The 23,207-nt window shown below is 41.6% G+C and overlaps 1 protein-coding gene across 15 annotated transcripts in view; it reads left to right on the forward strand.

Moving 5' to 3' along the window:
- Nucleotides 1-23,207, forward strand: part of APBB2 (amyloid beta precursor protein binding family B member 2) — a 251,129-nt gene that overhangs the window by 106,395 nt on the left and 121,527 nt on the right. For 5 of the 15 annotated variants that reach the window (XM_053253574.1, XM_053253580.1, XM_053253576.1 and 2 more), the window contains exons 2-3: nucleotides 7,013-7,127; nucleotides 19,532-19,600. In XM_053253574.1, coding sequence (XP_053109549.1) covers nucleotides 19,582-19,600 — 19 coding nt within the window. In that variant the 5' untranslated portion in view covers nucleotides 7,013-7,127; nucleotides 19,532-19,581. Of the gene's footprint in view, nucleotides 1-2,305; nucleotides 2,447-3,187; nucleotides 3,299-7,012; nucleotides 7,128-9,527; nucleotides 9,546-19,531; nucleotides 19,601-23,207 lie in introns of those variants that run through there. The other 10 variants (XM_053253571.1, XM_053253573.1, XM_053253568.1 and 7 more) reach the window with 6 other exon arrangements.

Here is a 23,207-nt window from a genome sequence, read left to right on the forward strand (position 1 = left end):
ATAGAAGACGACAACCAGCAGCAAAGTGGATGGACTCGATTACGACAACAATAAATGCACCACTGAGCAACCTTCAAGGCCAAGTTGAAGACAGATCATTCTGGAGGGAATCTATCTATGTGGTCACTAAGAGTCTACACCAACTTGACGGCACTTAATAAATCAATAGAAAAAGCTAAGACTCTAGCAGAGATAAATGGATATAAATTCTCCTTAAGAAGAACAAGGGGTTCAAAATATGAGGTAGGATTACCTGTATTAAAGATTCCCTTTATTTTTAATAATTGTATCAGGCAATGCCAGAAAAGTTTAAGGAAGCATGTGATCAAGGCTAATGTAGAGTCTGCCACCACTAAAACCTTGAAGCAACAGTTAGTAAGATCTAGAATATACAACAAAAAGTGTGAAACTAAAGCCTGCCCAGTCGGTGAAAATGGGGAAGGCAATTGCAAGCTGAAAGGAGTCATCTGTAAAATTACTTGTGGAGCATGTGGTGAAAATTACATAGGGGAAACAGGAAGACATCTGGTTACCAGATTCAGAGAACACCTAGCAGATTCTAAATACATAAACAGGGAAAAACCGTGGTCGATACATATGAAAAATAAACATAATGGAATAACAATGCCTCTCAAAGTAAGCTTTTTAGAATCTGAACATTGCACATTGAAAAGGAAGCATTATATTTGGATAAACTACGGCCAGAGGTTAATGGCAAAGAAGAAATGAGGGAAATTTTAAAATACATAGGCTATTAAAGGGTGCAAATAACATTTTTGTGTCATACCCTCCCTCTTCCAGAAGTATTGTAGTAAATCTTACAATGATTTAAAATCACAAGTCTAGTTAACAATCTAGGGTGAGAAAAATGTGTCTCTTTATTTCTTGCTTATTTTATTTTATTTTTATCAATGTTTATATGACTGATATATACATCTCTAGGCGGTGTACAAAATTAAAAAATAAAAATAAAAATCAGCACAGATTAAAATACATGAAACAACTAAAACAGTAGCATAAAACAATTATTAAAACAAATTATTAAATTTAATTCTTTAGAGGCTTCTTAAATGTTAGCAGAAATGAGGCTCTTTTTACAGCAGGGAGCACATTCCAGAGTCTTGGGGTGGCAACAGAGAAGGCCCATCCCTGTGTAGCCACCAAACGAGCTCGAGGCAACTGCTGGCGGACCTCTCCAGATGATCTCAATGGGCTATGGGGCTCATGGCAAAGAAGATGTTCTCTTAAAATACCTGTTTAGATCTTATCTCTGCCATGAGTGTATTAGTTGGCCTTAGGCACACCACTAACTCTCACCATCTGCTTTATGGGGATAATAATATTGTGCTACTTTACAAGACTGTTGTAAGAGTTACTGATATAATGTACAGTCTTGGTCCTTATTATCTCAAGGAACATCTTCTCCCATATATGTCTTCCTGAGCATTATCTTTTGAAGAAGTTGTATTATATGTACTCCTACTGTTGTTAGTAAGGCTTGTGGTGATGAGATCTCAAGTCTTTTTGATAAGGGTGCTCCAGTTATGGATTGCTTTACTGAGGGAAGAAAATGACAGAGTTTATTCTGGGGGAACATTTGGTTTTCTGGATGCTGATTATAGCTGGGAGAGATGTAACTGAACAGACTTTTAAAAAAAATTTATTGGAACTGACTTCTATTGAATGTTTTTATTGCATTTAATAATTGATGATTTGGTAGTTTTATAGAATAGAATAGGATTGGATTTTTTTAAATTGTAAACAGCTGTTTTGGGAAGTAGCATACAAATTCAAGAAATAAATACATGATGTATGTGAAGCACTTTGAACACTCTCAAGTACTATAAGTACTATTACCCTTGGATGTAGATTTCCTTTTTGGTTTGGGACACATGGTGCTCCCCTCTTTTGTATTAGTAAGCCTATATTCTGTCAGTAGGTATCACCATAGTGCTCTTCGCATAGCAATCATTGAAACATCACCTAGTGGCCCAGTACAGGGAAGTAGAAAGCATCCTAGTTCCACAAGATTGGACTTCAGTTTTTCACACACCAAAAACCAGGGGAAGCCAGAGCAGATGATCTGTGTCAGAGACCTTGACTGCAAAAGGAATGCTCCTTTTTCAGTGGGAAGCATTTTCAGCCATATGAGTCTGCTTCATAAAAGACTTGTGTAGGATATGGATAAGCTAAATCAATTCCCCCACCCCGTCTCTCCCCCTTTTCCTCTTTCCCGCCTTCCCTCCCTCCCTCTCTCTCTCTCTCTCTCTCTCTCTCTCACTCACTCACACACACACACACACCATTAGTACAGCAGCATACCCTACATTTAGAGCTGGAAGTTATTGGTAACTAAAGATAATGCCTGCAAGATCATCACAGCTTTTGGTGGTGTTGCTTTCATTCAGTAAATAGGCTGTGAGAATGAAAAACCTGAACCTCTAAGGTAACTTGCTCAACTTGATAGCATGGCTGTTGCACGTACAGCGGAAGACAAGAGTCTCTTGGGGGGGGGTGTCTACAAGAGTAAAAATTCTCCAATTGTGCAATTTTGTGGATAGTAGTAGTAGTAGCAGCAGCGGTGGTTGCTGGGCAGTGCTTAAACTCTTGGTATATTGCCCTTAACAAACACAGTTGTTTGCAAAGATGTTTCCCATTATAGCAAGCACCACAGAAGGTTGTCTACACCTCATGGGGCTGAAAAATTCAAAAGGCAACTTGAAAACAAGTCAGACTGCACTGCAGTTGTTTACTAGGCCTTACTCTTTCACAGATAATAATGTAGAACAGCACGACTGGGAATAGGTATTTTTAGTTCTGGAAAAGAAAAGATAAATTCACCAAATTTACAATTTTAAAAAATCCTGTGTTTGGGAACAAAAATTTGTTCAGGAGTGCACCCTTGTACATAAGAAAGAGTTCTATTTTTCCAGCAGACATGCATATGTGTTGGAGTGTGTTTAGCATGTTTTAGAATGTGTACTCGTGTTCATGTGAAATTTCATTTTTACAAAAGGTAATACAGGATATTTCTCCCCAATTAATTAGCAGTTAGTACTGCCTGTAATTTCCCCAAGAGCTAGAGAAAGTTACTTTTAGAAGCCCCTTGGTCAATATACAGTACAATTGTGTGTGTTACTCTGCCTTGATGTTGGTGGTACTGTTGGGATCCCTTGATTTATGAGGGACTACTTCACAGATTGTGTCTTGTGAAAGCACATTCAAATTCTGGAAGCAAGCAGGACGACAGGCAGAATATTCATTTGTTCTGCAAGTGGAATAGCCAACTGTTTTGCAAGTGAGTCCTTCTGCCATTGGGATGATTTGTGTTGGCCTATTTGTGAGCCTTCCTGCTGCTGGTTTCCCCTTGCAAAAGTAAAAGTGTGTGTGTGTTTTGCTTGTGAAATGGATCAGGGGGCTGACTGAGCGGGGGAGGGATTATGCTATCTGGATTTTGCAAGCATTTAGGAAGAATACTTCGCAAACCTTTGGGCTCACAAAACTCAGATGGCTTTTGAGTTGAGAAGGGGGTGTTCATATATCTCAACTTCTTTTTTCTTTTAAAGTAATTGCAACACAAACACACACTCAATTTTCTGTTTCCCATTTTCGTTAATAAATCGTATGCAGATCTTTTTTCTCTTTCCTTATATGTAATGAGGGAGAAGATACTGATCAGGGTGGCTGGCCCTATGTCCTGTGTGTCCCTGAAATCTACACATAGGTTTTACTTTATCTGCATACTAGCCTGTGCATTTAGATCATAGTGAATTTAAGCACGAATGGCAAGATCTGCACCACTGTTCCCTCCAAGACGTACGTGTGCTCACAAGTTTTTTAATGTCCACTCAGTTAATTTTAGATCCTGCTCAGGTTGAATTAGGAAGGCCCCTCTCTGAATGCATGTGCGCACACAGTGCCTTGATACTGCCGCCCAGAACAAAACTCATTCTGCACAGAGATGAAAAAAATTAGAGGGACCACTGATCTGTACGCTGAAAAACATGCCCTATTCTGAACATGCAATTCACACCATGCAAAATGTTCCTATGCAGTCAGGACATCCTCTGTGTGGACATCAGGCACACAGAAGGGACAGAGGGGAGAACTACTCCCTGACTGAAATTTTATGTTTTCAAGTGAGCAATGTCAGTGGCCGGTGCTCATGCACATGTTGCGATGTGTGCACACACACACCGGGCACTTACGCTCCGACATACACCAGGGCAGCAAGGAAGTATGCTGCCTCCATGAGACCATTTTTAGACACAGCGCTGGCGAGGGAAACGCGGCGGGGGATGGGTAAGCACACCCTCCCCTGGTCCTTAAAGCTATCCTCCCCACCCTTCGAACCAGCAGTCGCTGGTTCTGTGCACACTACTACTGCTGCCTAGGGGCCTGCAGCATGAAGCCAGCCTCTTCATTGTGTGTTCACTGCATTCAGTGACTGGCCTACCTCAGAGCGCTGAAAATATAGAACAAACTGTGTTCTTTATTAAGTCGATAAAGAACAGGTACATGTTAATGCTAAATAAAGACCTGTTCTTTGAAATAAAGAATGGGTGGCAAGCCTGCTCTCAAACCTCTGGGTAGCTGAATATTCCTGTGACAAGAGCAGGACAGCAGGAGAGGTCATGACTGTCGGAAGAATGGAGCTGCTCAGGATCCCTGTTGTTTTTAGAAGTCACAGGAAATGGGCCAGGCATAGAGATACCAGTCAGCTGGTTAGCAAGGCATAGCAGTTTTGCTGCACAGAATTCTGCAGAGAACCTGCCGAAGCTGTATGCTTTAGATTGATTAGGATCCTGTTTATTTTTATCAGGAGTGATGGTATATTGCTGACTAGCACCCTGTTAGAACTATTTAGTAACTGCCCCTTCTCACTTGTGCTTTTTTTGGAATGAAAACATAAGATGGGAATCGCTAGCGCTCAGTGCCATATCATGAGCCAATAGGCTATGGCTTACCCACATAACATCTTCACATGGCCTTGGTTTAAGTTGGGTATGATTTTCTTGGTTTAAGTTGGGTATGATTTTCTTCTTTCTTCTTTTTTTTAAAGGGTGCCCTCTTACACACTGCAATTGTTCTGACCTTCTAATAGATTAAAACCATAAACTGTGAAGGTTATTAGCAAAGTTGTTCTCCCTTCCATCTCCCCCACCCCCCGCCCCTGCTCTCCCAGTTATTTGGCTTATTCACAGGGGCGTAGGAAGGGTGGAGTGGGCCCAGAGACAAGATTTTAAAATGCCCCCCCACCCGAAGCTCAGCTCATGAAGTAGAGAAATCTTAAATGAAGCTGAATAGTGGTAACAAAAAGCATAGTAAAATGGATGTGTGTGTATGGATGTGTGATATATATATATATATATATATATATATATATATATATATATATATGCCACAATAGAACATCATCCTAAATTTTTTTTAAAGGTTTTGTAAATTGTGGACGATGCAAGTCATTTAATGGTGCTAGAGAAAGACATGCTGTTCTGGTAACTCCAGGTCAACACTCACATCAGTTTCGGAGGATGAATACAACTGAAGGAAGCCCGGGCGGGTGCGCAGCTGGGGGAGTCAGTCATGTGACTTGCCTTTGGGGACCCCCCCAAGGCAGTGGGCCCCCAGACAACTGTCTCCCCTTGCCTTATTATAGTTACGCCCCTGCTTATTCAGTCAAGCTCAAAGCGTCACAGTCTCCTACTGTCTGAACCTCCCCAAGTGTAACTATAAACACCAATCAACAGCCTCACTCTACTTTATATGTACTACTTCAAACTGCAAATTGATTGATATATCCTTTGAAAGTTAACTTTTCTAAAACCTTTTCCCATTTCAGTTTTTGACTAAAAATAATCTTCCTGAACATTTTAAGCGAAAATGCCAAAGCTAGAATTTGCTGAGGATATGTGGCTAATGCCAGAGATTTTATGTCTCATGTTAACTATATCAATTTGCCTATATATGGGTCTGTTTTGTATGGATGTGTACACATATTCCACTTTATTTCATGACAACGTATGGCTTGTAAACCACCCAGAGCTACTAGATGGGACAGTATAGAAATGTAAAATAAATAAATAAAATAAATAATTAGACAACAACAACAACAATGTTTATTTCAGATTTGTGTGGATAGAGAGCCTGACTTGGACCTGTTAACAGTTTGGGTTAATATTAATTTATTATAGTTTTAAAAACCTGTTCTTCCTCCAAGGCATTCAGGGCAGTGTACATGATCTCTGCCACCTCTTTTATCCTTGCTACACCCCTGTGAGATAAGTTAGGTTGAAAGATTACGGTTAGATAAAGTCCTATGGAAATTCATGTCATGTAATTCTTAATCTCATTCATTCTAAAAGTCAACCTTTTCTGGTGGAAGTGAAGTGTGCCTCCAGTTTTAATTGAGAAAAAAGTATGCCTTGGTTATCAAAAGCTTGTGCATTACTGAATTAGTGGATTACATTTTTGTTAAGACAGGTTTTTGCTTTTCCTGGCTACATGTGACTAGTCTCTCTTCCGTGAAACATCTGGAGGTATCTTAAGGCAAATCGCTAGAGCTAATGAATTTTTCTTTCTTTCTAACCTCTGTGATGACTTCTGGTTGATTGTTCATTGCATCTGCCTTGTCAGAACTGAGGTAATTTACCCACTGCTGAGTTGCACAGTTAAGCTTTACTTAAAACAGAAGTCAGTACCTAGAGAAACACAGCCCATCCTGAGGTTGTGAAATCCCAGATGAGCCAGTGTATCAAGATAGTGTGTTTGCCTTGGCATTATTTATGTTTATCAGTGGAGGATGAGTGCAAACGGTAAATTTGCTCTGCATCAATAGCCCAACAGTTCATCTCTACCGCCAGCATAACTATGAATAATTTATAAACATGGTTATCCGAAACCAGGGAGAGGGTCATTAGCATTTTAATGAAAACAATACAGACATTGTACTAAATCTTTGCATTTTGTTTTTTCTTTTTCTCCCTCTGCTTGGTTTTTTCTCTTCCCCCAGTAAGACAATTCTGCCGTGTGCTTTGAAAACGGCTGACGACACGGGATAATGTGCTGACTGGCGCGATGGGCAGGCGATACCCAGGGGCTCACTGTCGTCAGAGCAATTCATGTATGTACGTGAGTCTTCTCCCTACTTGTTATTTAAAGAACAAACTAAATCCTGCAGCTTGATTTAGTTGACCTTAGTTTTTAAAATTGTTGTACCCTGTTGACACTTGTATAAATAATGATTTATTGGCAATTATTTATTACTGTTTTAGAGTTACCTACAAGTAGGTTAAAAGCACAAATCATTTTTCTTTTCTAAATGGAAAAGAAAATATTTTTTCTACTATTTCACTGTGAGTACTATTTGCTGATGTTGCTCTTTAACCTAACTTCTAAGAGGCTGCACAAATATGTTGGGTTTTTATTCAAAGCATCTCTTATCTTCCATGCATTGAAATATTCAAGTTCATATACACTCTATACAGACAGAGTCAGCACCTTTTAATGATAATTTACTGCATCCCCTCAAGACTAACAAAGACAGTCACTTATTTTATTTCCTCCAGACCAAGAAAGGGCTCACTTTCCCCCCAACAGCAGTAGTGTTCTCATTTTGCATAGAGCATACAAGAAGGTCAAAGGTAGCATGAGCAAATTCTGTGTATGAGTATAGCACATCTACTAAGTTACTTACCCCCGCAAATCCTGCAGCTGGCATTGCTCATTAGGGATGTGAACAAATTGTGATTCAATACCTGATTCGAAGCACATACTGGGCACCTTTTTAAAAGAGAGGAGAGCAGGTCCCTACCTGCTCCTCCTCCTGCTTGCCTGCTGCGGTGGTGCACCCTCATGCAGCAGGTGCCACTCCCCCCAGCTGCCATTGCGTGGTAGTGGCACACACATAACTTATGCGCATCTGTAGCAGCCATTTGTATGGTCAGCATGGTTGTATGTGCATGCCATTGGTCCGTGAGGGTAGCTGGGGGTGGAGCGCCGCTGCAGCAGGAAACTCCAGCGAGCAGTGAGGAGCAGGTATGGACCTATTCTATTTCCTTTTAAAGGTGCCTGGGCTGTGCTTTGAATCAGTACTCAAATCACTATTGGTGCACATCCCTGTTTAATGCTCCCTCACATACATACATTACTAGTTTAAAGCTGTGAGTGAGTGAGTGAGAGAGATGTCAAGGGCAGTGACAGTCCATGCCATTGGGCTTCTAGGGAAGTATCCATGTTTTAATATATTGGCTAGTTATTGCATGATCCATTTAATTTTTTTCTCCCACCTGCGCTGCACCATTTGTGCATGATTTCCTGTACTTGCTATGTGAACAGGTGGAAGATCAACATGGGCTGTGTATAGGTTCTCATGGTTGACTCTGTTTTGCTTTGCTTTTCCCTTGCACTGATGTTAGGTTTTTGGTAAAAGTTTTAAATACCTTTTAAAAGTTTGCCAGTCTCCCTGAAGTGGCAGATGATACCTGGCTGTCCCTGTGGCTACTGTCAGTGATAGTGCTTGGGCCGTCAGGCTTGTTAAATTCAAAGGTATGTCAAATGATCTTCTTAAGAGAGAAAATTGTGACACACACACACACACACACGCACGCACACACTGCCAAACTTGGAATTACTGTGTTAAGTCTAGGCATTTGCTGATGCCCTAGGCTACTAAGATAATGTCATGTGCCTTTTTTTCTTATTTCTTTTACTGTATGGTGTTTTTAAAAGACAATTTTTGGTAACGGTTATACTTTGAAACATTTTTACAACATTGGATATTAATCAGCATAGTGATGATGTTGCTATCATCACTTGTAGTTTATCCATACCTTTTCCTTGTTCCACACTGGAGATTTTCCTTTTTTTAAAAAAAGCCCAAGGCTGCTACAGCCTGAATTCAAGTCACAACTTTTAAGACTTGTTCTGTGACAAAAAATAAGTGTCTGGTCTTTAGGTATATGTCTGTTTAAATAGATTACGCAATTGCCTTAGAGAATTTATATCTAGTTGTAGAATTCATATTGAGATACTCCTGAATCAAGTAAATAATTTTGGAGCTAGTGGGGCTAGTCAAGTAATATTTCTGATAGGACTTGACTAGGCAGATTTTGAACCTATATGGATGTTAGTAAAGGATTTGGCTTGTTCACTACTGTTCAGCTGTAGCTATAAGAGAGAACTACAGTATAAGGAAACTAGTCAGACACCAAGGAAGCTATTTAACAATATGTCAAAGTGAAGTACATGATTCTTCCTAACTCGTAATAGAAAAATTAGGCATACTTGCTTAATACTCAGCTACTTAGGCCTCTCTGCCTTGACTGCCACCCTTCAGTTTGACAGGAACGAAGTCTGACAACCATGAAGATTACTTCAGAAAGTCATGAGTAAAGGACATTTATGTATATTTGGGAGCATCATGGAAGCTGTATGACTGGCCGGAACAAATTGCCAAAGGGTTCTGCTTTGGGGAACAGATTAATGAGGAGGACTTCTCTGGTTTGGTTCAAGTGGGAACTGTTCAAAAATTTGGGAATAGTATTGTGAGGATGTCATGGTATTGTAGAGATGCCCATGGTACGGATGTTAATCATTTGTGTCCCATTGTGAGCCCCTATTCAGACATAATTCTGTATATGTATTCAGGTATATATGTTTTTGTGTGAATTTACATGTGTTCATTTTTAAATTGAACCTAGGTACATAAGAACATAAGAACAGCCCTGCTGGATCAGGCCCAAGGCCCATCTAGTCCAGCATCCTGTTTCGCACAGTGGCCCACCAGATGCCATTGGGAGCCTACAGTCAGGAGTTGAGGGCATGCCCTCTCACCTGCCATTACTCCCCTGCAACTAGTACTCAGAGGTACCCTGCCCTTGAGGCAGGAGGTGGCCTACAGCCCTCCGACTAGTAGCCATTGATAGACCTCTGCTCCATGAAGTCATCCAAACCCCTCTTAAAGCCATCCAGGTTGTTGGCTGTCACCACATCCTGTGGCAGAGAGTTCCACAAGTGGATCACGCGTTGTGTGAAAAAGTACTTCCGTTTGTTGGTCCTAGACCTTCTGGCAATCAATTTCATGGAGTGACCCCTGGTTCTAGTGTTGTGTGAGAGGGAAAATAATTTCTCTCTCTCCACTTTCTCCAAACCATGCATGATTTTATAGACCTCTATCATGTCTCCCCGCAGTCGTCTTTTTTCTAAACTAAAAAGCCCCAGGTGTTGTAGTCTTGCCTCATAGGAAAGGTGCTCTAGTCCCCTGATCATCTTGGTTGCCCTTTTCTGTACCTTCTCCAGTTCAACAATGTCCTTTTTAAGATGTGGTGACCAGAACTGTACGCAGTACTCCAAGTGTGGTCGCACCATAGTTTTGTATAAGGGCATTATAATGTTAGCCGTTTTATTTTCAGTCCCCTTCCTAATGATCCCTAGCATGGAATTTGCCTTTTTCACAGCTGCTTAATGTCCCTCGAATGTATGGTCCCTCGAATGTATGGTAGAGACAGGAAGTGTACTGTTTGTACAGCACAGGTGGACCTTGTTATCCACAGTCCTGACACCTGCAGTTCCATGTATCTGTGGTTGGGCCATGTGCACCTGGCCTTGTTATCCGTGGGTCAAAATAGGGTTAAAATTCACCTATACGTGGTTCTTAGGTGGCTGGAAATTATCTCCAAGGTAATTTCCCGGGAGACATTTTGTGGCTCCTTGCTAAAAATATAAACAAATTATGTGATCTTTGCAGAAAATCAGCTCATTTGGGGGTGGTGTGTATAGAATACTGCTTTCTGAGAGTTCATTTTTGTTTTTTAAAAAACACAAAAAATCTGAAGTTCTCAGCCATCAAAACTATGAAGACAAGCTAGAGAGTGTGTGGACGCTACTTGTTAAAATCTCAGAACCAAAGCGATACCTGAATAAGTGTTCTAGTGGTCAAAGGGTAGAATACATCAGCCTTATGTAGTTTCTTATCCCTCCCCATGATTAAAAAAGCAGAGTGAATTGTGCAAAATAAGCAAAAATAAAGCTTAGTTTGCATGATTTATACATCACAGAGTTGAGCTTTTTTGTGCTGATAATAATATCAATAATGTTGCTATTATTAAAAGTAGGCCCAGAATCCTGGGTATAGTCTCTTTAATTATTATGTTGATTTTTATAGGAAGCAGATGCAATTAGGACAACTGATCAAATACTTAATACATCTTTTTCTTGTGACAAAGCTTCATTCTCTATTACTTTTCTATAGTTATTAGGCTGCCAGTAGTGGATCAGGGTTAGTCATACTGTCATAGTAAAGGGAAGTTTGTCTGTGGAAACCTGTTACTCCAAGTCTGCTACCTGTTCGCCACATTTGGCCAATCCCTGTTCAAGGTCAGTCCTTGAACATGCCTTGTCTAGTATCCCATGGACTCACATCCTGTTCTAAGCTGATGTAGAAGATGAGCCAAATTGTGGAATATGCAATAGGGAGCAAAAGAAAATGGAATGATAATAGACAGAATGCAGTGAAAAATGGTGGGCAGGGAATTGATAAAAATTATTCTTACTAATGTCACAGTTGCAGGCTCACTGGTAAACATGTAAGTAATATTATATCTATCTCTGCTGTTAGTTCTTCGAACTTCTGTTGATATCTTTTAAATTTAGTACCTGTGCAAAATGATAATGATGATAATAAAGAGTTGTACAAAAAGTAAAAATTGATTTCTATAGTTTATCTGCTAGAAGGGAAAGATGTGAATTTTTTGTTTGTTTAAAGCACATATTCAGTAAATAAAGTTGTCTGTGTGCACCAGCAGCATAGCTATGCTTCACAAGCTTCTCCAGCTCCTTGAGATAATAATTTTATGCCTGCTGTTTAAAAATATATATAGTTATAATATTGGAGGATGCTACAGCTTTCCTAAACAGGAGTAGTGTAAATATTCATATTGGGAACTTTGGGGTTGATTCAGCATTCCTTGAGAGATTTTCAAAAAGAAGACCTAAGAGATTCTCTGCTTCTTGGATGTCTACTTATAACGAGCTTTTATGCTTTCTGTAATTTAATCCAGCTTCAGCAAATTCTGTATGCCAGGAAAGGTTCTCTTCCCACTCTTTCTCTGCCCCACCAGTTTTTTTGTGAAGAGCAGAGTTTAAATAGCCAAAGAGCATGCATGCTATCTTCATTTTATTTAGAGAATAGAACTTATTTTAATTATTGGCATTAGTAAGAAATACTAATTACATAAAGCACATATTACAATAAAGTACATAAAGCAGAAGAGTTCACAAGAAGGCTGTGATTGCTTTTGGTCCAAAGAAGGTACCAAACAGCCAAGAATTAGAGCTAGTATGGTGCTTTCTTAAAACACATATACCTTCTATGAACTGTAAATCATTGAAAATGGGGCATTAAGGAAAATATTTCATGCTGCAAGGCACTGATGCTATAAATATAAAGTTTGACCTAAACCAGTCTGGACTTCAACCATATGAAATTCACACAGAGGTTTTCTCGGGAGAATCAAATATTTTCAGTTTTTAGGCTCTGTCCATTCCCACGCCTGAAGTAAAACTTCAAATGTGTTCCTAGATGCTAACCTCAGTCTTATAATATTTCAGATTTGTGTCAGGAACTCGCCCCCACTGTGCCTGGGAATGTAAGCTCACCTGTCCCTACTTTCTTGGCTCCAGAGAGTACCACCTGTCCCTACTCTCTTGGATCCAGGCTCCAAGCAGCTCTCATAAAAGGAAGTGGGGGATGGCTGCTCACATGCTGGTCAGCAGATCTGCTTAGGCTTCCTTGAATGGACCTCCTTCAATGGTTGTTAGATGGAAGTTGGAAACTGTATTTTTTCTGTGTTGGCTCCTAAGTTTGAATCTGCCCTGAATCCTGTTCCACATCATTTTGTTCTGCCTTTTCTTAATTTCAACCAAGCTTTTTCCTTTGTTCCATTCATTCAGCCCACGTTCTAGCTTGCCCATTGACATTGGACAGCCAGGCACCTAGGATTTTTTCAGCCCTTAAGAACATAAGAACAGCACTGCTGCATCAGTCCAGCATCCTGTTTCACTTCGGCTCACCAGATGCCGCTAGAAGCCTATAGGCAGGAGTTGAGGGCATGCCCTCTCTCCTGCTGTCACTCCCCTGCAACTGGTTTTCAGAGGTATCCTGTCTCTGAGGCCGAAGATGGTCTATAGTCCTCAGACTAGTAGTCATTGATAGATCGCTCCTCCATGAAGTTATCCAAGCCCCTCTAAAGCCATCCAGGTTGTTGGCTGTCACCACATCTTGTGGCAGAGAATTCCACGAGTTGATTATTTGTTGTGTGAAAAAGTACTTCCATTTGTTGGTCCTAAATTTCTTGGCAATCAGGTTCATGGGGTGACTCTGGTTCTAGTGTTATATGTGAGAGGGAGAGAAATTCCTCTCTATTCACTTTCTCCACACCATTCATGATTTTATAGACCTCTATCCTATCACCCCACATTCATCTTTTTTTCTAAACTGAAAAGCCCCTGGTTTGCAGCCTTGCCTCATAAGGAAGGTACTCTAGGCCCCTGATTGTCTTGGTTAACCTCTGCACCTTTTCCAGCTCTACAATGTCCTTTTTGACATATGGTGACCAGAATTGTACGCAGTACTCCAGGTGTGGCCGCACCATAGTTTTGTATAAGGGCATTATAATATTAGCAGTTTTATTTCCAATTACCTTCCTAATTATCCCTAGCATGGAATTGGCCTTTTTCAGAGCTTCCGCACATTGAGTTGACACTTTCAACGAGCTGTCCACCACGACCCCACGATCCCTCTCCTGGTTAGTCACTGAGAGCTCAGATCCCATCAGTATATATGTGAAGTGTTTTTTTTTTTGTTCCAATGTGCATCATTTTACACTTCCCAACATTGAACCACATTTGCCATTTTGTCACCCACTCCCCCAGTTTGGAGAAATTCTTTTGGAGCTCCTCATAATCTGTTTTGGGTTTCACTACCTTAAATAGTTTGGTGCCATCTGCAAATTTGGCCACTTAGCTGATTACTCCAACTTCTAGATCATTTATGAATAAATTAAAAAGCACCTGTCCAAGTACAGATCCCTGTGGAACTCTTATTGCTGCTGCTGCTCAGCCTCGGGGGGCCTTGCCCATGAATGCTGTTCTACTGGACATTACTCACTTTTACTAGAAAAAGCTGTCCTTGGTTCCCCCAACATCAAAGAAAATTGAAAATTTCTGTAGGGTGCAGTTGACTGATTGTCCATTCCTCCAGAAGCATCCAGCTCCTAATTCTATCATAGTTGAAGGGGCTCAAGCCAAATCATGTAAACATACTCTATCTGTGCCTATTGACAATGAAGTCAGGAAGCTTGACTCTATTGCCAGGTGCCTCTACTCCACTTCCTACTTGCTACTTAAAACTGCCAATTACCAGGCATGCATGTCACATTATAACCATCTCCTTTGGAAAAAGGTCTCACCTGTCCTGGACTCACTTCAGATGAAAAGGATACTGCTCTCATTTTGTAATGCAAAGCCTTTTACCATAGTAAACAGCTCCTGCGTACCTCAAGGCATACCACCAACTCTGCTGCCAGGTCTGTGACTAACTCCATTGCTTTGTGAGGGTACGTATAGCTATGCTTTTCGGGCTTCACCCCCGAGGCCAAGACAGGGATCAAGGATCTGCCATTCAATCGTCGGGCTCTCTTTGGACTCAGAACAAATGACACATTGGAGAAAGTTCAGAAACTTTGTACGACTGCACAGTTGATGAGTTGGTCGTCGTCTTCTTTTTCTGCATCCTCCAGATACAATAGGCCCTTCAAGTCACAGCACCCAGTCTCCTTGAGATCTTCCTCTCTGTCCCATACTGATCATACCTTTTGTCAACACAAGTTCAACCAGTTTTGGAAGAGGCCTTTTCCACCAGCCAAACCTTCTCAATTCAAGCCCAGATCTGCCTCCTATCATAAGCTAGCATGACTATCTCTAGCCTGGGACATGGCTGCATTCCTTTATGGACATGTGGGAGAGCATCACTTCTGACAACTAGGTCCTCACTGTTGTAAGTCTAGGCTATGGCATAGAGTTCTTAGAACACCCCCCCCCCCGACTCTGGCTGCATGGTCACACTTCCAACTTCAGTGCTTTGGGACAAAGTCTGTACCTTATCGGAAAAAGAAGCTATAGAACTAAGTCCCTTCCCATCTCAAAGCTAGTTTATTCTCTGTCTGTTTTGCCATTCCAAAGGAGGATGGTGGTCTGCGCCCAAACATGGACCTAAGAGCACTAAATATGTATGTTGCCTACAAAAGGTTTCGTATGCTCACCATCGCAGACATTCTACCTTTGCTCGAGGAAGGAATGTAGTTTGCTTCCATAGATTTGCATACTACCACATTACTATTGGCCCACAGCACAGGAAATACCTTCATATTCAAGTTGGCTCTGGAAAACTTCAATTCTGGGCCATGCCCTTCAGCCTATCCTCTGCCCTGAGGATCTACACAAAGTGTACGGCACTAGTGGTTGTTTACCTCCAAAAACTGTGTGTACGTATTTCCCCATATTTGGACAACTGGCTCTTGGTTGCATGGGCCCACACTACCCTGTGTAACCATCTTGCCATAGCTCTCTCTAGATATGCTCCAATGATTGGGCCTCAAGGTAAATCACAGAAAATTCCAACTGTGGCTATCCCATGTCATACAGTTCTTAGGCACTATTTTTGTCTCCACTTGGGCTGCCATTTACCTTTTATTGTATGGCTATCTCCCTTCGGAGGATCCCCCTTCACCCGGCAAGAGACATCTAGCGCATGTTGGGCCTTATGGTATCTACCACTACCACCTTGCCCCTCGCTCGCCTCTGCATGCTTCAGTGTTGGTTTCTTGGTTTCTTGACACCTTTGGTCCTCAACAAGACTCCCAGTGCAGACTTCTGAACCTTCTTCTTGGCGTGCGCCGGTCCCTTTTCTGGTGGACCTCCCAGGCCAACCTGTTCATGTCCATGCCGTTCCAGGCTCCAGCTCATCAGGTTCTTCTCATCACGGACACATCAGATACTGGGTGGGGCACCCACCTCGGGCCTCCAGATCAAGTGGCAATAGTTACTCCAGGATACCACCCATCATATAAACTATTTAGAACTCTTTGCAGTTTACAAAGCCTTGAAGGGGTTCCAGCCCATTGTCTTGGGATGATACATACAAATTATGACTGCCAACACATCTGTGGAAGCATATATAAACCATCAAGGGGGCTCAGGATCATGAACCCTGCTCCATCCGCCGTTACAAATACGGGGGTGGATTCTCCGTCATTGGTCTTAACTTTCGGCGATTCACATCAGGGCCGCAAGAACATCCTACCAGATTGCCTCAGCAGAACACCCTCCTCCTCGCATGAGTGGAACCTCAATCCATTTTCACTCTGCAAGATCTTCAGACTGTGGGATACACTGGAAATAGATCTGTTTGCAAGCCCTGAGAACCAGCAGTTCTGCATAAGGGCAGGGATGGGCAGGGGGTCCTTTGGGAGATGCTTTCATGCTCCGCTGGAACTCTCACTGTGTATATCTCTTTCCTCTGTTCCCACTGATCGCTTGGGTTCTTTGGGCATGTTGTTTTGCACGCCATCTTCTCTGATGGAGAATATGGATTCCATTGCCTGCCTTACCTCGAGTGTTTCTGCTGCCCAACCTCCAATGATGAAAGCTTGCGATGAGCCCATCTGTGTGGTGGACAGAGAAGTACTTGGGTTGCTTACCTGTAACTGGGGTTCTTCTGAATCATCTGTCCATTCACACATCTGCCTGTTCTCCCTGCTGCAGAGCATGCGGACATCATAGACAGGGGATTTCGAAACTGAAGAGGTAAGAGGTAAGAGCAGACTTCATGTTGCAGGGGAAGATTGGCAATGGGGATAAGTTGCTCTTCAGATAACCTTGTCTGCTCTTCTCATTGATGAACTTCAGGAGCAGAGTTTGAAAGCCATTGCCATAGAGCAATAACCTATGCTGGAACAGTTAATGGAATATTTAGGGAGGAACCCAATTATTTGTGGGTTTTCCTTTCTAACATTAAATATTTTTGTGTAAACTGTTCAGAATCGTTGAGATGGAGCGGGATATACATGAAAGAAACTAAACTAATAGCTAAGACTGCAGTCCTGTATACATTTACTTGGGAGTACATCCCATTAAAATCAGTGGCTAACTACTTCAGCAGGTTTGGAACGTGAATGAAATTCACCCCCTCTCTCCTCCCCACTCCAATAATTTTGTGCCATCTGAAAGTATGTCCCTGAGAGCTTTGTGGTCCTCAGAGACATATTTATGAAAGGCACAGGGTACTTTGAATATCCCTGAATTGCATCCTTCTTGCTGTGTGCTCCACTGTGCACAGCTAGAGTAAGAGCTCATGTTCTGTTTCTGCTGTGGGTAGTTAGGGTGTCAGCCAGTGAAACCTGCTTCCTTCCAAGTAATGTGGAGATTATCAGGTGAGGGAAAACATAACAAAAAAGAAATCTAGCTTTTCTTTTGAACCAGTGTAGCTAGAGCACAGAAAGCCTGTGTTCTCCCAACCCAATGCATGGTCCTCCACTCACCTGCAGAGCAGTGCATGTTCTTTGGACATACCCACCCAATTATATCTCCACCACTTATTTGAATACTGAGTATTTTATGTTTTTGCTAATGAATGAACAAAAGAGCTATCATGGACTATAAGACGCTACGGACTATAAAACGCACCTTAATTTTAATCCAGTTTTTCAGGGTTTTAACATATTAAACGGTTATCAAAACTGTACCGAAAAGTCCTGCTAGCTCCAGGAAAGGACTCTCAGCCTTGCTTCAGTTTGTTCTCCTTTCTTCTTGCCTCAGATAAGTCCTCTTTCAATTGCTCCTACTCCACTCTTTGTTTTCTCTTCAACCTCGCCGCTGACCCTATTAAAAAAACAACACCCTCTTTCGTTTTCGAGCTTTCCTTCTCCTCACCAGAATGCACATACTTGGGGTGAGTGGGCAGGGGTCATATGAACTTCCAGGGGAGAGAGCAGCCACCACTTCGGCTCTCCTACTTCTTTGCACTTTCTTCTCTTGGTATGGTCAATTAAAAGTCCCAGATATTTCCATGCATGCATGGCTGCACACTGCAGTGCTGGTTTTGTAGTCTTTTGCACATGGCTGCTTCACTCACACTACAAAAACACATTGCAAGAAATACAGACGGTTTGGAGTGAAACGACGGAAAGAATTGTAGAACACACAGGAGCACTGATTACAGTTAGGGTTCTTCGAATCCATTCGTTGCATCGGATTATCAGTTCTGATCCCTGCACATAACCCAAGACAGACAAAAATCCAAAGGATGAAATGACATGCATTGAAGCATGAACACTCTGCTCCTTGAAGCCTTCCTCTCTGCATCAGAAGAGCTACCAGGCAAAAAGGGGGGATGGGGCAACGACATAGCTATTGTTGCCTGAGCAATTGTGATATGGATCCAATGCGCAGTTCCTCCAGTCCCTTGTTCAAGGTCGTTGCCACTCTGACACGGGCAGCGAACCATCTTGATATAATTACCGGTAGGCAGCTGAACATGTTTGCAGAAAGTAAAATGGGAGGGAGAGCTGATAACGATGGTGTTGCTGGTGGTGATGTAAAACTTGCACGATCCTCGGAGGCCACCGGCTCGTCGGGGGAGGAGGAGTCCACGGCCCAAGCGGCGGAGGGTGAGCTGGAGTGGCAGTCCCCAGGCGGCACGGGGTTAATAGAGGGACGTCCCCAACCCCCTCCTTTAGCATCGGTACAGGCTTTGCCGGGGGATAGTGCCCCCCCTCGAACCTGTTGGGCAGGCTTACAAGTATAAGACGCAGTTACGAGTATAAGATGCACCTAAATTTTGGCGGATATTTTTCGAGGAAAAAAGTGCGTCTTATAGTCCATAAAATACGGTAACAGATTCAGATGAAACTATACACTGTTGTTTTAGTATGAATATAGAATCAAGCCCCCCTCTGCCAGTATTGAAAGAAAGGAGCAGACTTTGTTCCTTAAGTGACAAATAAAGGTAGTAGCTAGAGTCTGCTTCGAGCACTGTCTTTCTCCTTAGAACAAATTTGATCTAAAAGAAAATAAAAGAGATGACAATTTATTCTAACAGGCAGTGGCAGGTCCTGTTTTCAGTGTCTCATGGTTAAGAGAAGCTATCACCTTCCTTCAAGATCTTCAAAAAGCACCAATTAGAATTTTGCAATATGCAAATATATTTAGTCCTGATTGAGTGATTTGGGTAAAAACCAGACTCTGCCTTTCTTCTTTTATGAAATGTGCATTGGGAATTTTGAACAAGAAATGCTGCCAGTGAGATTTTCGTTTGTCTGTACTTGGAAGAATTTGGTTTTACTGAATAGATTTTCCAGCAGCTCCTGAAACATGGTGATTAGTATCCATAAACTACCAAGAAACATTGTGGTGTGCTGGCTTTGTTTTATGGTTTTCTTTGTTTTTAATTTCTTAAAATGATCCCTCTTTTCAGATTTCAAATAATAATCTATTTCCTGATCCATTGCTGAAGCCCAGTGATCCATGTCAGACGTATTTCCAGGTCAGATGCCCTTTCACATATTTCAATGAACAGAATTCTTTAACATCTTTCTCTCCTGCCTGGCCCATAATTCTGTACTTATCATTTCAACAAACATGTTTGTTTTCTCTCTCTCTCTCTCTTAAAGTTTATTTTCTTCTTTCTTTCAACCAGTCTTTCAAAACTCTTCTGGGCCAATGCAAACATATTCATTACTCATAATTAAGCAGTTGGGAACAGACCATGGAACTGTGCACATCCTCTCCCTACATCCTGACAAATTCCCTCCTCTGGGCTTAACTGCAGTTAATGTTGCTGCTGATGGTTATAGTTTGTTGTGGGTAAAATTATATGTTTTCTTAGCAAATGCAAGTCCCCAAGCCCACATTTCTCAGGGTAACATAAATGCCTGGCAAGAGAGACATTCATAGGGGGAAACTGGTATGTGGAAGTGGTGCTTAATCCTCTCGCATCTGCTGAATTTTCTCTTGCCAGTCCCATGCCCCGGTTGTTTTTACCCAAGCCAGGCTTGTTTCTGATTTTGGAACCCAACTGGGGAAAGGATAAAAATGGCCCAAGAGGCCATTTTCAGAAAGGAATCACAGGGAGGGGAAGAGTTAAGCTGCTCCCTCTCAATCTGCAAATGTTCCTCCCAGCCCTTGCTTAGCGTTATGAGGTAAACATGGGCTGGAAATGGATTAGGTGACTGACTATCAGCCTGTAAGCTTCCATATTGGAATAGTTATAGTGACCTACCTTGCAAGGCTGCTGTAACTGTTTGTGTTTTGTGTTTATTGGATTTTATTGTGCAAAATTATAGAATCTCATGGCAGCTTGCGGCTGAATTTTTATATTTATATATATATATATATAGCTCTGAATGCTCTAAAGTGCTATATATATGTTAACTATGATTACGATGGTAAAAGTTATGAAGTGGTAAGATTTGTGAAACACACTGTGAGGACTTTTAAGTTGCTTATTCCCTACCTTTTCAACGTCGGCAACAGTTGGGGGCATTTTACCAACCAGGTTCCCCAAACCTGTGCACTGTCCCCGAAGGTCTAGGCAGGTAGTTCAACTTGTATCAAATGTTACATGTTTCTAGGCACGGACAATCATAGTTTTATCATGCTTAAATTATCATCATTACATTGATTTATAAAATTATTTAAGATGTTCATTAGCTGTACAGAAAGAAGTAATCTGTCTGCCTGTCCAGTGTTCCTGTCAAAGAATTATTGTCTTTGAAGCACAAACCTTATGTGGCATTTATTTTGAGGATGTTGTCAGGAAGTTCATAAGATCACCTCCTCGGGAGCTTAATTTGGACTCACAGGAAGCAGAGATGATGTAGTACTACTCAGACATGTCTTTGACTTGCTTGGAAGTGAGAAAAACATCTCCCTGTTTTTTTCTTAAATCTCGATGTGGTCTACTTGCCTCCCACTGTAGCTGAATCAAAAGTGAGTAAGTGTGGTTAGGAATACTGCTGTGAAAACAAGCAGTATTTCTAACTATCCATTTTGGACACTGATTTGGGTTATACAGGATAAATATGATTTGATCCTCAGAGACCATTTTATAGCATAAAACCTCAGGTGATTTCTCCTGACTCCGTGCTGCTTTTCTCATGTTGCTGTTCTCTGTTTTTCCCTTCCTCCACACTACCATTTTTCTTTTATTTCCCCCCACCTCCTCTTTCCCCCCTCAGTGTCTTTTAGAAACTGGAAACATGGTCTATGGTGGTATTCTGCCACCATTCTTGTGTTGACTGACATAAGGTGTCTATATAGTAATAGGGGTGTTCACAAAATGTGCACTAATGGGGTGTGCACGAAACTGATTTTGTATACCGTTCAGAGCTTGGAATGTCTCCTCTGATGGAACGACCCCATTCTGACTCAGAACATTCTGAGCACCATTTTGGACTCCAAAATGGCATTATTCTGGCTTCTGTGCATGTGTGGCAGCCATTTACATGGTGGTGCTGACCACGCAAATGGCCGAGTGTGCTCAGAGGCTAGAAGAGCACCATCTTGGAGTCCAAAATTGTTCTCTGAACATTGAAAGAGTTCCAAGTCAGAATGGGGTGATTCCGACCAGTGCAGCATGACAAGGGTTAATCGACTCTGAGAGGCACCACTGCATAAGACTTAAGCTTCCGGCTTGTGTGTTTGAGACATGCGGAGTTGTCAGAAAATTAGTTGTGCAGTGATATTCCTACAGCTGATGAGTTATATCTCCCTCAACTTTCTACAGCTGAAACTAGACACCGTTGTGTACTTATACCTCCATTTTCACTCCAACTATTGCTTCTTAAGGACCTATTCCATCTACTATTGCACATTTCTGAAGGCTCATTTTCCCTTGTAGTACACTGGGCAGCATCCAGACTAAGCTAGTAATGACTAAGTACCATTGAAAATGAATGAGTTAGTCATTAGGGATGTGCAGAATGATTTGCGGTCAGAACTGCAAACCAGCCATTTCGAGTGTTCTGAGCTCAGAATAGAACACCCTTCAAATGAAGGGCCACTTCTGAGCTCAGAAAGGAATGACTCTATTCTGTCTTGGAACTCTCTAAATGTTCCAAGCACCATTTTGGACGCTTCTAGCCTCTGCACACACTCAATTATTTGTGTGGCCAGCACCACCATGTTAAATGGCTGCCGCACATGCGTAGAGGCCAGAAGAGTGCCATTTTGGAGTCCAAAATGGTGCTCGAAACGTTCTGAGTCGATTCCATCAGTCTGGACATTCCGAGCTTGGAACTGAATATAAAATCTATTTTGTGCACACCCCTATTAGTCACGACTAACTTGTCGTAACAGTCCCATTCATTTCAATGGCAATTAGTCATGACTAGCAAGTCTAGAAGTTGCCCATTTTATTCATTTATTTTGCAATTGCCTTTTCTGCTGACTCGGAAAGTGTGTTGTTGAACCTTCCGACAAGAAAAAGAGTTTTCTTTTTAAATTATTATTAAACTTAAGAATGTTGAATGTAAGTTTATTCTCACAGCGAACTGGCTGAACAAAAACAGTAAAAACATTATTTGATGTTTACTAACTGGATAAGCAGTTTTGGATGGGAAGATGGAAGGGAAGCTAATATGCTCTAGCCTATATGGGTGCAGGCTAATAAATTTTAATTAAACAATCCTCCCAGATTCAGAGTCTTCCTAAAAGTCAAAAGAGGGACATTGATCTGTCAGGCAGGTACCAGAAAATATCTGTGTAGGAGGTGCAAGTGGCTTTAATGGCTAACATGCATTATTAAGATTTTTTAAAAGGAGCCAAGGTTGTTTTAACAATATCTCTTTACTGCCAAGGACTGAGAAGGCCACCCCTCACCCCAGCCCACAAGAGTTGCTCTTCCAGGTCTCAATCAGCTTTAGTCCTACATTGCAGACAAGTCTTTCCAGATATGCAGAATCCTTCATGTTGAATCACAAAATATTCATGCTGTATATGGTTTCCTGTTTTACTCTTGTGAGACTTGCGTTGTCCTGATCAAAGGAATGCTGAATAAATGTTTCGTTTTCTTTTCCCGACTTCAGTGCCTTGGTTTCTATTTGAAATTGAATGGTATTTAGTGCATTTTCATACAAGAATGCTTGAAGTAA

The sequence above is a fragment of the Hemicordylus capensis genome, chromosome 5, assembly GCF_027244095.1.
Source record: "Hemicordylus capensis ecotype Gifberg chromosome 5, rHemCap1.1.pri, whole genome shotgun sequence".
In the NCBI taxonomy this organism is placed as follows: Eukaryota; Metazoa; Chordata; class Lepidosauria; order Squamata; family Cordylidae; genus Hemicordylus; species Hemicordylus capensis.